The sequence below is a fragment of the Pyrgilauda ruficollis genome, unplaced genomic scaffold (genome assembly GCF_017590135.1).
Source record: "Pyrgilauda ruficollis isolate IOZ18807 unplaced genomic scaffold, ASM1759013v1 scaffold22, whole genome shotgun sequence".
NCBI lineage: Eukaryota > Metazoa > Chordata > Aves > Passeriformes > Passeridae > Pyrgilauda > Pyrgilauda ruficollis.
The window spans coordinates 240,307-253,901 of record NW_024521428.1 but is presented as its reverse complement, the minus strand read 5'-3'; the positions used below and the strand labels follow the sequence as shown (position 1 = coordinate 253,901).

At 42.4% G+C, this 13,595-nt stretch overlaps 1 protein-coding gene across 1 annotated transcript in view; it reads left to right on the top strand.

The window, feature by feature from the left end:
- SH3RF3 (SH3 domain containing ring finger 3) overlaps window positions 1-13,595 on the top strand; it is a 92,531-nt gene that overhangs the window by 38,314 nt on the left and 40,622 nt on the right. The window contains exons 5-6 of the mRNA XM_041468403.1: window positions 6,844-6,944; window positions 10,984-11,154. Coding sequence (XP_041324337.1) covers window positions 6,844-6,944; window positions 10,984-11,154 — 272 coding nt within the window. The remainder of the gene's footprint in view (window positions 1-6,843; window positions 6,945-10,983; window positions 11,155-13,595) is intronic.

The window sequence follows — 13,595 nt, the reverse complement described above, 5'->3', positions numbered from 1 at the left end:
GTGTATAGTCTGGGAGTTTTACTCAAGATTCAGCCTTGCACAGTACAGGTGGTGCTACCAGAGTCACAAAGAAGCAGAAATTAGTGCAGAAGGATCTGGAGGTGGCTTTCAGCATGCCTTTGTGCAGCTGCTTTTCCCTGCTGGCTGGCATCTGGGTCTGTAGTGTCCAGAGGAAAAGAGCTGGTGCTGTTGAGCTGAAACAGTGGTAAGTGTTGCTTGGAGGATGCCAGATGGAAGTGGGAGCATGAAGAAGTCAGATTTGGCTGTTCACAGGCCTAAGTAAATGGGATCAGAGTTGGCAGTGCCTGGTTCAGAAAACTGCATGCCACCATTAAATGGCCTCCTAATCAAGAGGTGTGCACATGTGATCACCCAGGAGGAGGTCACATCTGGAAATTCAATGGCCAAATGTTTAAAGACATTAGAGGCTTATAAGGATAGGGAGGAGCACCAAATGGTATTTTCAGAAGTGACTCCTATTACTTAAATTGCAATAAAATCTGTGGGAATCAGGCAGTGAAGTACTTAGTGCCACCCTGAGAAACTCTGCAAGGTGCCTGTTTTTATCAGTAAGTGCCTATGTGCCTCTTAAAATCCTGGCTGTCAGAGACATCTCCTACCTGTAAGGCTTTAGCAATGCTGAGTAGCAGAGATTGAAGAAGGATTAAGACACAAATGCTACAGTGTTTGAGCCCTCCCTGTGTAATGTCTGTGTATGGCTCTATTTGTGTGTCTGATGCCACACAAGGAAGATGGATCATGTAGGGACATGCCATCAGAAAGCAAGGATGTGGCACATAGACTTCCTAAAAGGTATCAAAGCAGAGAACAAGAAAATCAGAGCATTGTCTTGGATCCCATTCCCCTGAGCAGATGAAGAGGAAAGGTGGACATATTTAGTACCTTGTTCCTTAGATCACAGTAGCAAAAGTACAACCTGGCTACAGGGCTAAATAAAGAAGGAAAATGTACTAAGTCCTTCTACCAGTTGTGATGGAGAAAGGTCTGCTGTGTTCTCCAGGAGGATTATTTGTGTTACTGGTAACTGGAGAGATGCACATAAAATTGTGTGAAGAGTAGAAAGGTAAACTTCCAACATAGGTAATATCAGAAGTATAAAGGAAATTATTCTTTTGCAAAAACTAGTTTCTTCAAAATCTTATTGCAAATACAATCTTGCAAAATAATCTAGCAATACTGTATTTTATAATATGAGCTAATTAGTGATACATACAGGAGACAACAGGACCTTGAAAGAATCAGCTTAGAGAGACTTCACCAACTGTGTCAGGGACTGTAGTTTAAATGCAAAGCTGGTGAACATTCAGATGCATAGTAGCAATCAAGCAGCCAACAAGAGAATACAGCAAGGAGCACAGAGACACATGAAACTGAAGAGCAGAATACTTCTGTGATAGTAAATGTCAAGATGTGAACAGAGGAGCTGAATTCAATGTGTGGAAGGCCAGCAGGTCCTGTGGAGTAAAACCTGATGATGAAATGCAGGGTCATAGACAAACTGGAAAGCACACAGTGATGTCAAAGTCTGTAGGGAGAGCAGCTAAAGAAAAACCAGAGCACAATCAGGAAGCAGTGATTTAGAGTTTGGATGTATAGGATACTAGGCTGTACAAAGTGGCAAAAATGAATGGTTTGTAGGTTCCAGGCTGGCATCAGACACAGTAATATTGGAGTAACCAGATACAGGCATGAAACTGAATATCAGGTAGATAGATATATACAGAACTGTGGAGACATCTTTGGGATTATTCAAGGAAAGAAAGTGAAATTGTCATCCAGCAACAGTGAATGGCACTTACATTATTTCTTAATCCCTTGGACTATATGTTAGTACAAGCATAATAGAAAGCATTTGAGATCACGCTTTCAGTAACATAGAAGACACAGAAGGCCCCATTGTCAGTGCAAACAGGCAAATAGATGATGCTTTTACTGCTGCTCTGCTCTCTTGGCTTGAACTCATCACTCTGCAGTCAGTCAGGCTCAGCCCAGGGTGCCTGCAGTGGCCACTCCAGGCTGGGGTAGCTGCACCTCTGCAAACTGACTTTGCTGCAGTGTGCAGAGGGAGGATCATAGGAGCTAAAGAAGGGTTAGCATGTGTCTTACAATAAACATGAAGCATTGGTCAGCTCCCAGAGCTGGATATCATTGCTACTAGTGGAATGAGTCCTGTGATTGGAGTGCTGGCACCGAGGGCTACGGGCTTCAGGAGTAGGCAGGACAGGTGAGGGGGAGGTGTGACACTGTAAGTAAGGGAGAGGTTTGATTGCACAGCCCTTAGAGTTAGTGATGGTGTGGTGAAGAGCCTCTGCGTGAAGGCTGGGGGGAAGGAAAACAAAGCAGTATTGTAGAGGGTGTTTACTACTGATTGCCCCGTTGGGATGTAAGCACCGGTGAATTATTCTACAGGCAATTAAGAGAACTCTCTGGATCAGTAGCCCTTGTCCTTATGCGAGATTTCAAGTTCCCAGACATCAACTGGAAATATCATACTTCTGTGACAAGTGTTGAAAATTCTTGAGGCTTTTAGGAGAAAACTGCTTGTCATTCATACTTAGTGAGCCAACTAGGAAAGATGCCCTCCTGGACTTGTTATATATGAATAGAGAAGGACTCATGAGGGATGTAACAGCAGGTGGCTGTCTTGGCTACTATGTTCATGAAATGGCTGAGTTTAGGATTTTCACTGTAAAGAGACAAAAAACGATGGCAGAGTTGTTTCCCTGGACTTAATGAGAGCAAACTTTATGCTGTTCAGGGCGTTACTTAGCGGAGTGCCCTGGGAATGTGCTTTTAAGGACTTTGGAGTTCACATGTGCTGGTCAGTATTTAAGATTCACCTTTCAGAAGCACAGGAGCAGACAACTTCACCATGCTGTGAGTCAAGCAAGCAGAGCAGAAGACCAGCTTATCTGAACAGGGAACTCCTTGTGTGGTCAGGAGGAAAAAGAAACTGTATGACCTCTGGAAGCAAGGTGATGCTTCTCAGGAACCTGAGTACAGAGCTGTGGTTCATTTACACAGGGAGAAGACATGAAAGTCCAAAGCTCAATTAGAGTTGAAACTGGCCAGTGTTTTCAAATAACAAGAAGAGCTCTTTTTTCAGATGAGGTCTAAAGAAAATATTGGGCTGATACTTGGTGAAGGTGGTGAATACTTGATAGTACTTGGTCAATCTGACTAACAGGAAAGAAGAAAAAGCACATGCATTCTATGCACTTTTTGTCTCAGTCTTTAGTAGACCTCCAGCTTTCCAGTCCTCTGAGTTGGAGTGAGGACCACAAATGTGGGAACAGTGACTTTATATTTGTGGACACTGGAATTGTAAGGGACCAGCTGTATCAGCTGAATGTTCACAAGTCCATGGGGCCTCATGGATTCATCCAAGTGTTCTGAAGGGGCCAGTGAATGTTATGGCAGGACTCATCTCAATAATCTGTCAAAGATCTTGCAGGTTTAGGGAGGTCTTGCTGATTGGAAGCTTGACAATGTTACACTAGTCTACAAAAAAAAGGCATGAAAAAAGACCCAGGGAATTACAGACCTGTTAATTTAGCCTCAGCTGCTGGAAAAATTATGGAGATTATTATACTGGGTACTACTGAAAGGCATTTAAAGAATGATGCAGTCATAAGGAACAGTCAATATGGGTTCATAGAAGGGAAGTCCCATTTATCTGATTTGATATCCTTCTATAATAAGGTCACCTTCCTAGTGGATGAAGGGAAAGCAGTGGATACAGTTTTTTTCAGGATTTTAGTAGGCTTTTGGTACTGTACCTCAGCATCTTTCTGGACAGGTTGCTTAGCCATGGAATGAGCGGACTTGAGATGCACTGGGTGAAGAACTGGCCAAAGGCCAGATCTCAAAGGGTTGCAGTGAATGGGGCTACAGCTGGCTGTTGACAGGTCACCAGTGATGTTCTTTGGGGTTCAGTTCTAGGGCCAGTTCTGTCATATATATATATATATATATATATATATATATATATACACACATATGCATATATATCAGTGATTAGGATGCAGGAGTTGAATGCACCACTGGCAAGTTTGCTGATCATACCAAAGTGGGAGGTGCTTTTGACTCTCTTGAGTGGGGACAAGTTGCCTTGCAGAGGGATGTAGATACACTGGAGCATTAGCCAGTGATTAGCAGGAGGAAATACAACAATTCAAAATGCTGAATTCTGATCCCTTTAGGATGGGGTAATGCCAGGCATAAGTATGGATTAGGAGAGGAGTGGCTGAAGAGCAGCCCTGCCGAGAGGGATCTGGGGGTGCTGATGGACAGCAGGCTCAGTGTGAGACACCAGAGGGGAAACCTCATCCTGGGGTGCATCAAACAGAGCATCACAGTCACTCAGAATTATCCTGCTGTATTCAGTGTTGGTGTGGCCTCTCCTGGAGCACTGTGTGCAGTTCTGGGCCCCACCATGGAAGAAGGATGTGAAGGCCCTTGAAAGCATCCAGAGGAGGACAACAAATCTTGTGAAAGGACTGCAAGGAATGTCCTAAGAGGAGCAGCTGAGGACACTGTGCTTGTCTACTTTGGAGAGAAGGAGGCTGAGGGGTGACCTCATTGCTCTCTACAGCTTCCTGAGGAGGAGAAGCAGAGAGGGAGATGCTGAGCTCTTCTCCATGGTCTCCACTGGCAGGATTCATGGGAGTGGTCCTGAGGGAATGCCCCACAGGACATTCAGACTGGACATCAGGAAGCATTTCTTTACTGAGAGGGTGGTAAAACTCTGGAACAGGCTTCCTAGAAAAGTGGTTGATGCCCAAACTGTCAGTGTTTAAGAGGCATTTGGACAATGTTCTTAATTGGTCAACCTTGAAGTGGTCAGGCAGTTGGATTAGATACTTGTTGAAGGCCACTTTCAATATAAATATTCTATTCTACTCTATTCCATTCTGTCCTATTCTGTCCTTTCCTGCTGTGATCTTCTCTGCCTTTACAGTTGCACCCTGAGGCTGTTCATTCAGATCTGTTTTTTCATGAGGTAATAATCTAATTTTTTTTTCCCTAGCAAGGAAGGGTGGGGACTGATGCATCTTCTGTTTTCTTAAAGACAGTTTCTCTAATCCAGAGCAGGCATGCAGTGGTAGAACAACGTGAAGAAGTTTGAACTAGTTGATTTCTCACTTACCTCTTGGATGAGGCAGCTGCCAGGTGTCTCAGCCCAACATCTTCTGCAATCCCTAACCCCATTAACCAGCTCAACATAACAAATGAGGGATCATTCTCCAGCTATCCCTAAATTTTTTAGTGGGCTGGTGTGTTTTTTCTGTAAGTTGATACTAGCTCACTGACGTGACAGGCAGTATTAATAAAGCCTTAGTCACAGAGCTGGAAAGAATGCTTTTTACACATAGGACCAAGAGCTGCTTGGATACTTCTTTGTTTGAGCAAACAGCCAGAAAGTTTGAGGAAATAATGAGAAAAAGGAGATGTACTTGTCAATACAATTTCATGATTGAGTGTAGATGTTGGTGAGAGATGAGACATCTTGCTGCTTTTTGCCAAAAGCTATAGAATCACAGTGCAGTGTTTCCATGTTTTGCTGCACAATTTCCTAATGATAATGTGTTCATACACAGCAAAGCAATATAGCTCAGCAATGCACTGTCAAGACAGAACACTAATAATTATGTGGCTTCTTTGGAGTGAGATAACCTTGAAATCCAGTAATTAAGTAACAATGTGTGTTTTGGTTTAACTCTGTATCTTGGCTTAATTCAGTGTCATTTTTAAGTGCAAAAATTGTCCCTATGTTTGTGTTCCAAAAATCAATATTTACTGTTTGTTAGATAGGATTTTGAAACACAAAAGCTGTAGTGGAGGCCTGTGAACTGCTCAGAATCTTTGCTGAGTATAACACACCTTGCCTGAACCTGCAATTTGTGGGTATTGGTTCCTACTTTGTAGAGCCATTCTGCATATGGACGTGCACACAGCATATGGTTAGACTTATTAAAAAACTTTTTGTTCAAGTAAACCACTACAAGTCCCATCAGCCCAGCTCTGCCCTACCTGCAATAAAGATCTGTTGCTACAGGCCTTGGCATTAGTTCAGGAGACGTTTCCAGTCAGGATTCATTTTTGACATAGATGAATGAGGACTTTGGTAAGACAACTCAAAAAGAGATTGCCCTATATAATTTGGCTGAGCATTAGGCTTTGAGAAATGAATGATTACATTTAGAATTGCCTTTCGCATGAATAGCTGGAGAAGATCTGTCCAGCTGTCTATATGAGAGTGGAGATTTATTTTCTGGGGTAAAAGTGGAGTGAACTACTTTCTCCATCCAAAGTTTTGGGTTGGGTAGTCACCTTCTTTTGAAGGAGAAGAATATTCCTGATGATAAAAAGAGTACATAGAAATGAGAGTGCATTTTGGAAATTGAATATATCTTCTTCTCCAGAGATCCATAACCACTACCAAAAGAGTACCAATTTAAAAACAAGTTTTTGAGGGGAAAAGGTTACTTTTATCAGAGAAGGTACAATTGCAGATGCACATGCTGAGCTGACTTTACAAAGAAGTTAAGTAGTTATACATTGTTAAACTTTTAAGATGTGCATACAACTAAAATTTCTCCGACAGGTACATGGAAATTCTGCTAATTCTTTGTGTCAGAAATGTATTTTTGGAATGTGTAATGCTAGAATAAGCCTTTTTTAAGGCAATATAATGAAGTTAGAAAATCTAGGAATTTATAAAATATGTGGTTTATTCTTCTATGCCTTCACCCCGTAGCAATTTAGGAAATAATGGGCTTCATCTTAAATCCTTGTGTGTTCTTCTTTGTGTATTTTCAGGATTCCTCTTTGATTGGAACAGCCACAGTGGCTGGTCCCAGGACAAGTGCAATAATTGGAGATCAGGGAACACCACCGAAGGTCCAGCTCCCCCTCAATATGTAAGCAGCTCATCTCAGTCACTGTGTACTCTTTGTTTCCAGTTGTGTGTGTGCGTGCATGTGTGTGCTTAAAACCTGAATGCCCAAATCTCAGCTCAGGTGCATTCTGAGAAGAGAGAGATTGCAATTTCAAACATGAGGCAGCCCCTGCTGCAATTGAAAAATTAATAGAGAAGGGCAAGACTTCCCCCTTTCTGTATGAGCCCTTTTAGACTTTATTTGTTGTAGCTGTATGGATCACTGTGAAGAAAACTGAGTACCTCTGAGACAGAGAAAATCTTCTTTCATTTAAAGCTCTTAAAAAGGTATAGTCCCATGCAATTAAACACTTGATATATTCACGATTAACCAGAAAAAATGGCCCAGTTGCGCTTTTTTGGTGCCATCAACAATGAATGAACAAGTCAATGAATGAACTTCATATCTTTGGCATATGGTCTTGTTGAACAGTGCGTAGAATAACAGAAGGTTCAGAGAACAAAAAGAGTAGACTTCATTATAGCAAATCTCTTCCTGCCTGGTTGGTTTATCTGATACTTCTCTAATTAACTACTAAATCCTTTCCTCTCAACACATATACCTCATAAAATCAGGACAACTATACACACACAAGCACATATGCACATCCATATTTTTGGGTTTTATGATATGGCTAAAACAAAATTCACAAAATTAGGTTTCACAAAATCCTAAGAATAATAGAAGAGATCTTCTTTAAGAACAATAGGAGTGTTGGATCAGAACCAAATTTCTTCTTAGCTACTTATTTGAGATCTTTATACCTGAGGGATGCCACATATCACTGAATGCCCCACAGGGAGGTCTCATCATCACCCTGTGCTCACCCTGCATGGCCTGTGTGGCACATAGTGGGGCACATGTTTATTTCAAGCTTTGCCCTGACTAGGAAGTGGTAATTGGCAATATTTGAAGTACCTGGTTGCTGAATCAGGACATTTTCCAGCTCTCTGGCAACGCCACTGACTCCATGCCTCAGCAAGCCTCCCCTTCTCCCTCCCATGCTTCTCCTGTCATCTCCCTTGTGAAGCAGCCTTGTAATCCGGTCTGTCATTCTGCATTTGCGAGCCAAGTTCCAGTCAAAGAGGATGCATTATTTGAAAGCTGTAGCACTAGTGGGGAGGTGCAACTCTAGACAAAGCCCTGGGGCTTCTGCGTTGTAAGCAGAGTCACAGCCAGCTACCCAAGGCCAAGAACACTTCACACTTCAACCTTTTTTCAGGGAACTTCTAATAAACATTTTGGGTTCTTCTAGGTCCTACTTCCAAGCCTTAGCCTCACTGTTTCACATAGCCCAGAATAATCTGATACTACATTTTGCAAGATTTCAGACTGTTGTTTTAACACTTTCTTCTAGGCTGTACAGAGTTAGCTGGTGAAGTTTCACACCTAAAATCTAGAGAACGGTGAAATGTGTCCAAATCCAAAGACTTCGCCTTAAGGCAAAATCATCCTCAGCAAATGCGACCCCTAGACCTGATTTCCTGCCAGAAGAAAAACCCAGAAACAAATTCTGGGGAGGGAAGCTGCCTGCAATGAAATTGCTTTCAGCCATGGATGAGAGCAGGCATCCCCCCCAGCTCTCCCACAACCACCTCCCTGCCAGCAGTGGAGTTTATGCCTGCCCACAGGGTGAGCTGCAGACCCAGGCTGGGCCTGCCACTGGGTTTGGAGAGCCCTGTGCCTCTGCAGCTAAAGAGAAAACCCCCAGGGATGGGCATCCTCACTACCCCCCACACAGGAGATGGGACTGCTGGTCCACAAAGAAACTGCTGATCACTTGTGTTGTGCCAGGGTCACCCTATATGGTTGTCACACACAAGCCTTCATCACTTTAGCCATACAGACATTGGTCTTTCTGGTGTGGTGTCTGTGCTGGGCTGTTGTACACCTTCTTTTAAGCTCTGCAAGGATTTCAATGCACTATCCAAAGGATGTTTAGGCTTATTGTGATATTGGATATTCAGACATGCCGGTAGCTGATTTGGGGGAATTTGCTGCGTGAAGCTAGTAGGAGAGAAGAAAAAGAAACTATTAGGAGATCTGGAGATAGCTGCAAGGCACAACAGCCTATGATCCACTTAGGGTAATTTTCCTTGCACCTGCTTCCAGGATCTCCACTTGCAAGTTATATTATTACATGTAGCCCCTTGGGGGAAAAGGCTAAGTGAGTCTATCTAAAATGCTCTATCCCTGACCCCCTGCTTTACCCATAGTTTCTGAATCTGAACCCTGTGTAAGCAGCAATTTCAAGAGGGACAGTCAAAGCCACACTTTCTGCTCCCTCAAGTGAGCAGTCTGGCACTTTCTGTTATGTCCTTGCAGAGCACACTGCTGAAGGATTAGCACTGAAGCATGCAACCTTATTTCTTGTCAGGGTGACGCATTTTAATGTCCTTCAGATCATATGTACCCTCATGTTTCCGTCAGGTGAACTGCTACAGACCTGCTCAAGACCACCCAATTATATAGGCTTGAAAAAGGATGCACAGGGTGGTTTCTCCCATCTGTTGACTAATGAAACACAGTTTCTGATTAGGTCCTTGTACCCCATGCATGTGGTAAACAGAGCCAGGCACATCAGCCTAAGATTCCCCAAGGAGATGCTACCAAATAGTTCATATTCTGCTCATTACTGCTGTTTATTTACTACCTTCAGAACAAAAATAAGGAAATCTACAGTACAATAAAGAAATAGAATCAAGAAAATAGCAGGATTTGTTCCTCAATTATATTTCCTGGAGAGCAGAAGTAAAAAATAATGTATCATTTTTATTGGCTGAAAATCTACAGTCACAACTGCTATCATTTTTTTGCCTCTGGTTCACTGCTATAAGGTGGGCAGCAAGCCTCTTCTCACCACCCCTGAGCCCAAGAGCATTCTGCTGCACTTTCTAGTGTAAATGCACTTTCTCTGTTTTCCCATTTCTCTTACTCTATGTTCACTGCCTGTAAATGACAAATAAAAAAAAACTCAGGAAGGCACAACCTTGATCAAGAATTACCAGAAATCCCTTTTTGTATCTGTACAAAAACGACAATACAAAAAAACTCAGTATTTACAAAGAAAGTGTTGTTCTGTGTGTGCACTCTTGCTATTCTATCCTGACTTTCCATTATTTCCCAAAGTGCAAGCAATCATTCTTAATTTTCAACAAGAATCTCTCTAAACAGAGAGAGTCTCTGCCGGGATTTTAAGCTGTAGTCATTTCACAACACTAGACACATCCCTGAAGTAGTAACAGAAGAACAAAAGAGAGATAAATAGAAAGGTTCTAAACAAAGGGAATAAATAAAAGCTGTAATTAAATAAATAAAAAGTTCTACATATTGGATCCTGTATTAAGGATTTATTAGAATACTTGCATGCAAAACATCCAAAACCAAATTCTACCCCTTCACTTACTTAAGTAAAAAAACCCCTGCGGAATGTGGCCCTTTCTCACTTTTTGTTCTACCAACATAGTACAAGAATTACCATACCAGATCAGAACAATTTGGTGTGTTGTTTCTAAACTTGGCCAGCATAAATAGCATTGAGAAAGCTGCAAGAAAAGCTTTTGAAATAGCCTACCCACAAGAAAATTTTCTTCTTAAACTCCACAACAGAGGTGGATCCCATCCTGAAGCATATGAATGTATACTTCTTCCAGATGTCAGGATTTGCAAAGCCCTCTTACTCGAGCCCTTGTTACTCTGGCTGTCACTGTAATTGTCATGTTTTTCTGAAACCGTTGCTACGTCCTTAACTTCAGTGCTGCTTTGTGGCACTTTGGTAATGCCCTGAGTGAGAAGCATGTCTCATCAACTTCTAAATTACCTTTTACTCTGATTAGTTATTCCCTTATTGTCTTAGAATCCAGTCTGCCCTTCCTTGTTTGTGAAGCAGCATGTAACGATGTCCCTTTTTAACCACAACTTCTGAACAGCACTTTCTGCTCTGTGGGGCTGGAGTTGGAGCAGGACAGGTGGTGGTTGATGTCATCTGTGTGCTTTCTCCCTGTGTGACCTGTCCCCACAGCTACCTAGCCCTGTACGCCTACAAGCCTCAGAAGAACGACGAGCTGGAGCTGCGCAAAGGGGAGATGTACCGGGTCATTGAGAAGTGCCAGGACGGCTGGTTCAAGGGCACGTCTCTGAGGAGCGGCATGTCCGGTGTCTTCCCAGGCAACTACGTGACACCTGTGTCAAGGTGAGGACCACTGGCCTGTACTGGGGCTGAGTGGGATTCTGGATGGCACTGAAAACAGTGTAGCTCTGCTTTTAAGTCACATTCCCCTTCCAGAAATTCTCTGGTAGCACTGTGGACTTCAGTAATGAGACTTGCTGGTTGTGGCATTTGAGTTATCCATGTCCTCAGGAGAATGCACTAGTTGTATTAGATTATGGCATTTATAACCTCTGATAGGTGTAGGTTTTACTATTGTAAATAATCTGTTGGCTAATGATTTTATTGTTATAAAACTAATGGATGTGTAACAAAATAAGAAATGCTTGTGTCTTGCTTTTCAGTAGCTCCTCATGTCAATTTTGTTCTTAAAGCAGAGATCTGGGATGGTTTGGATCCAGACTAATGTTTGAACAGTTAAAATTCTAAAGTGGTAGGGGAGTTGAGTAAATTGTCTGATTTTACCTACCCCTGTCTCAGTTGCAGCAGATGAGAAAAGGAAAAAAGGCATATTTGAGGGAGAAATACCATTTGTCAGAGTTCAGTATTGGACAATACCAAATCAAAGCTGAGAAGAAAGTCCATCTCTGTGTCCCAGACTGTCTGCCCTACGTGTTCCTTGCAGGTGAATGCTGGCATATGTATGCCCATATCTCCTTTAGAGCAACTGTGGATTTGCAAACTGAACTCATTCCTTCTCATGTGCCCTCAGTCTCTCCTCCCACATGCACACTGTCTCCACCATCTTTGACTCCTCTCTAGAAAACGGCACCTCACAACTCAGACGCTGCTGATTTTGAAAAATTGATCCAGATTTGTTGCATCTAAAGTTTATGTCAAGTCTGCCGCATGTGTTCTGAGTAACACCAAAAGTTAAGAACAGATAGAAGGCAATAACTAAGCCTGCTGACAGTCCTAATATTGGATTTCAGTAAGGAAACCCCAAATATTAATTCACTGGTTCTTCACTGTTCATCAACCTAAATGTATTTACCTTATTTTATAGAGCCCCTTGGCTGCCTTCACTCCTCGCCTCTTCAGCTCTTAATTAGTAAAGATGTTTGTGCTGAAGGGTCGGTTATCTGAATCAGCAAGACTTTATTAAATGCAGCATGTCACAGCTAGAAAAAGACAGAGGAGTGCTAAAGGGCAAAAGTGCATTCCACAAAACCTGAAAGCATCATTATGATTATATTTATGATCCTGTAGGCTAATTAAATTCCTGTATAAATCACCCTCAGTGAGAACAGCAATAAAAATCTGATAGCAACAATCTCCTATTTGCACTACATTCAACATACTTTGTTCCCCTTTGACAGAAAAGCATAGGATTAGATTCATACATGTTTTTCTGCCACACCTTACAAAACCCAAGGAAAAGAACTTGTGAATTTAATGACACTGAACTAGATTTATATGCTGCCATAACACATGTGTGAGTGGAGCATTATGGAAAAAGAACAAAACTCTTTAGATGGGCAGACAGGCACAGGGCAGCAGAGAATATTTGCCACATCCAACACCTATCCATCTCTGTTGGAGTCACAGATAGTTTCTGTACTTGTTGGTGTGCATGTTTGCCTGAACACAGCTCTCAGTGGACTGTTAGATGTGCTTTTCTGGCAAACTGAATCTAGTGCAGATGGCCAAGCCAGCTCCAGCTGAACCTTCCTGCCACCCTGCCAGCTCTTCACAGCAGATGACAGACAGTCAAGATTTCCATCTGGTGGGATTCCCAGCTTTTCCCAACCTGGGAACTTATAGGGAAAAAAAAATTGAAGAAAATAAAAAATCAGATTTATTTAGCAAAATGTAATCCATGCAAACCTCACACCATGAGATGAGTCAAGTCAAGGACACCACAGTGTTGTCTTTCCTCTTGTGACTTTAGGGGGAGGGAGGATTGGGCAGAAGGCATAGCTATTTTTTGCCCTTTTGGACCATATCCTCCAGCCTGTGATTTGGTCTTTTTCCATCAGAATTCCACTCTTTTGGCTTTCTGCTCTTTTCTTAGGGTTATTTCTTCTGTCACCCATGTCCTCGGAACTAGACCAGATTGTTCAACATACTCCTTTCTGCTCTTCTCTCTGTCTTCCCATGCAATCTTGGGGACCTAGAGTTTCTCCCAGTTCTATACTCCATAGCTGACTCTTAACAGTTTTTCTGTTATTCTCTCCTCTCTTGCTAAACCCTTGCACTATCTCATTTCCATTTCCTCCACCTTACTTTGTTCTGCCTCATATCCCCTGTGCTGTCCTTTCCTGGAAGAGGACCTTGGCACAAGAAGTAGCCCACAAGAAGAAAACAGCACAAAATGATCTCACCTGTTTCATGGCATCTACAGCTGGGAAAGGAAATTATTCAGGAACTTGAGTATGAAACACAGAGAAAGAGCTCCTCAGCAGCAGCTGAGTTTGTCCATTGATGTCTTTCTATCTTCCTAAGTGTTCTTCTGTCCTAGTCAA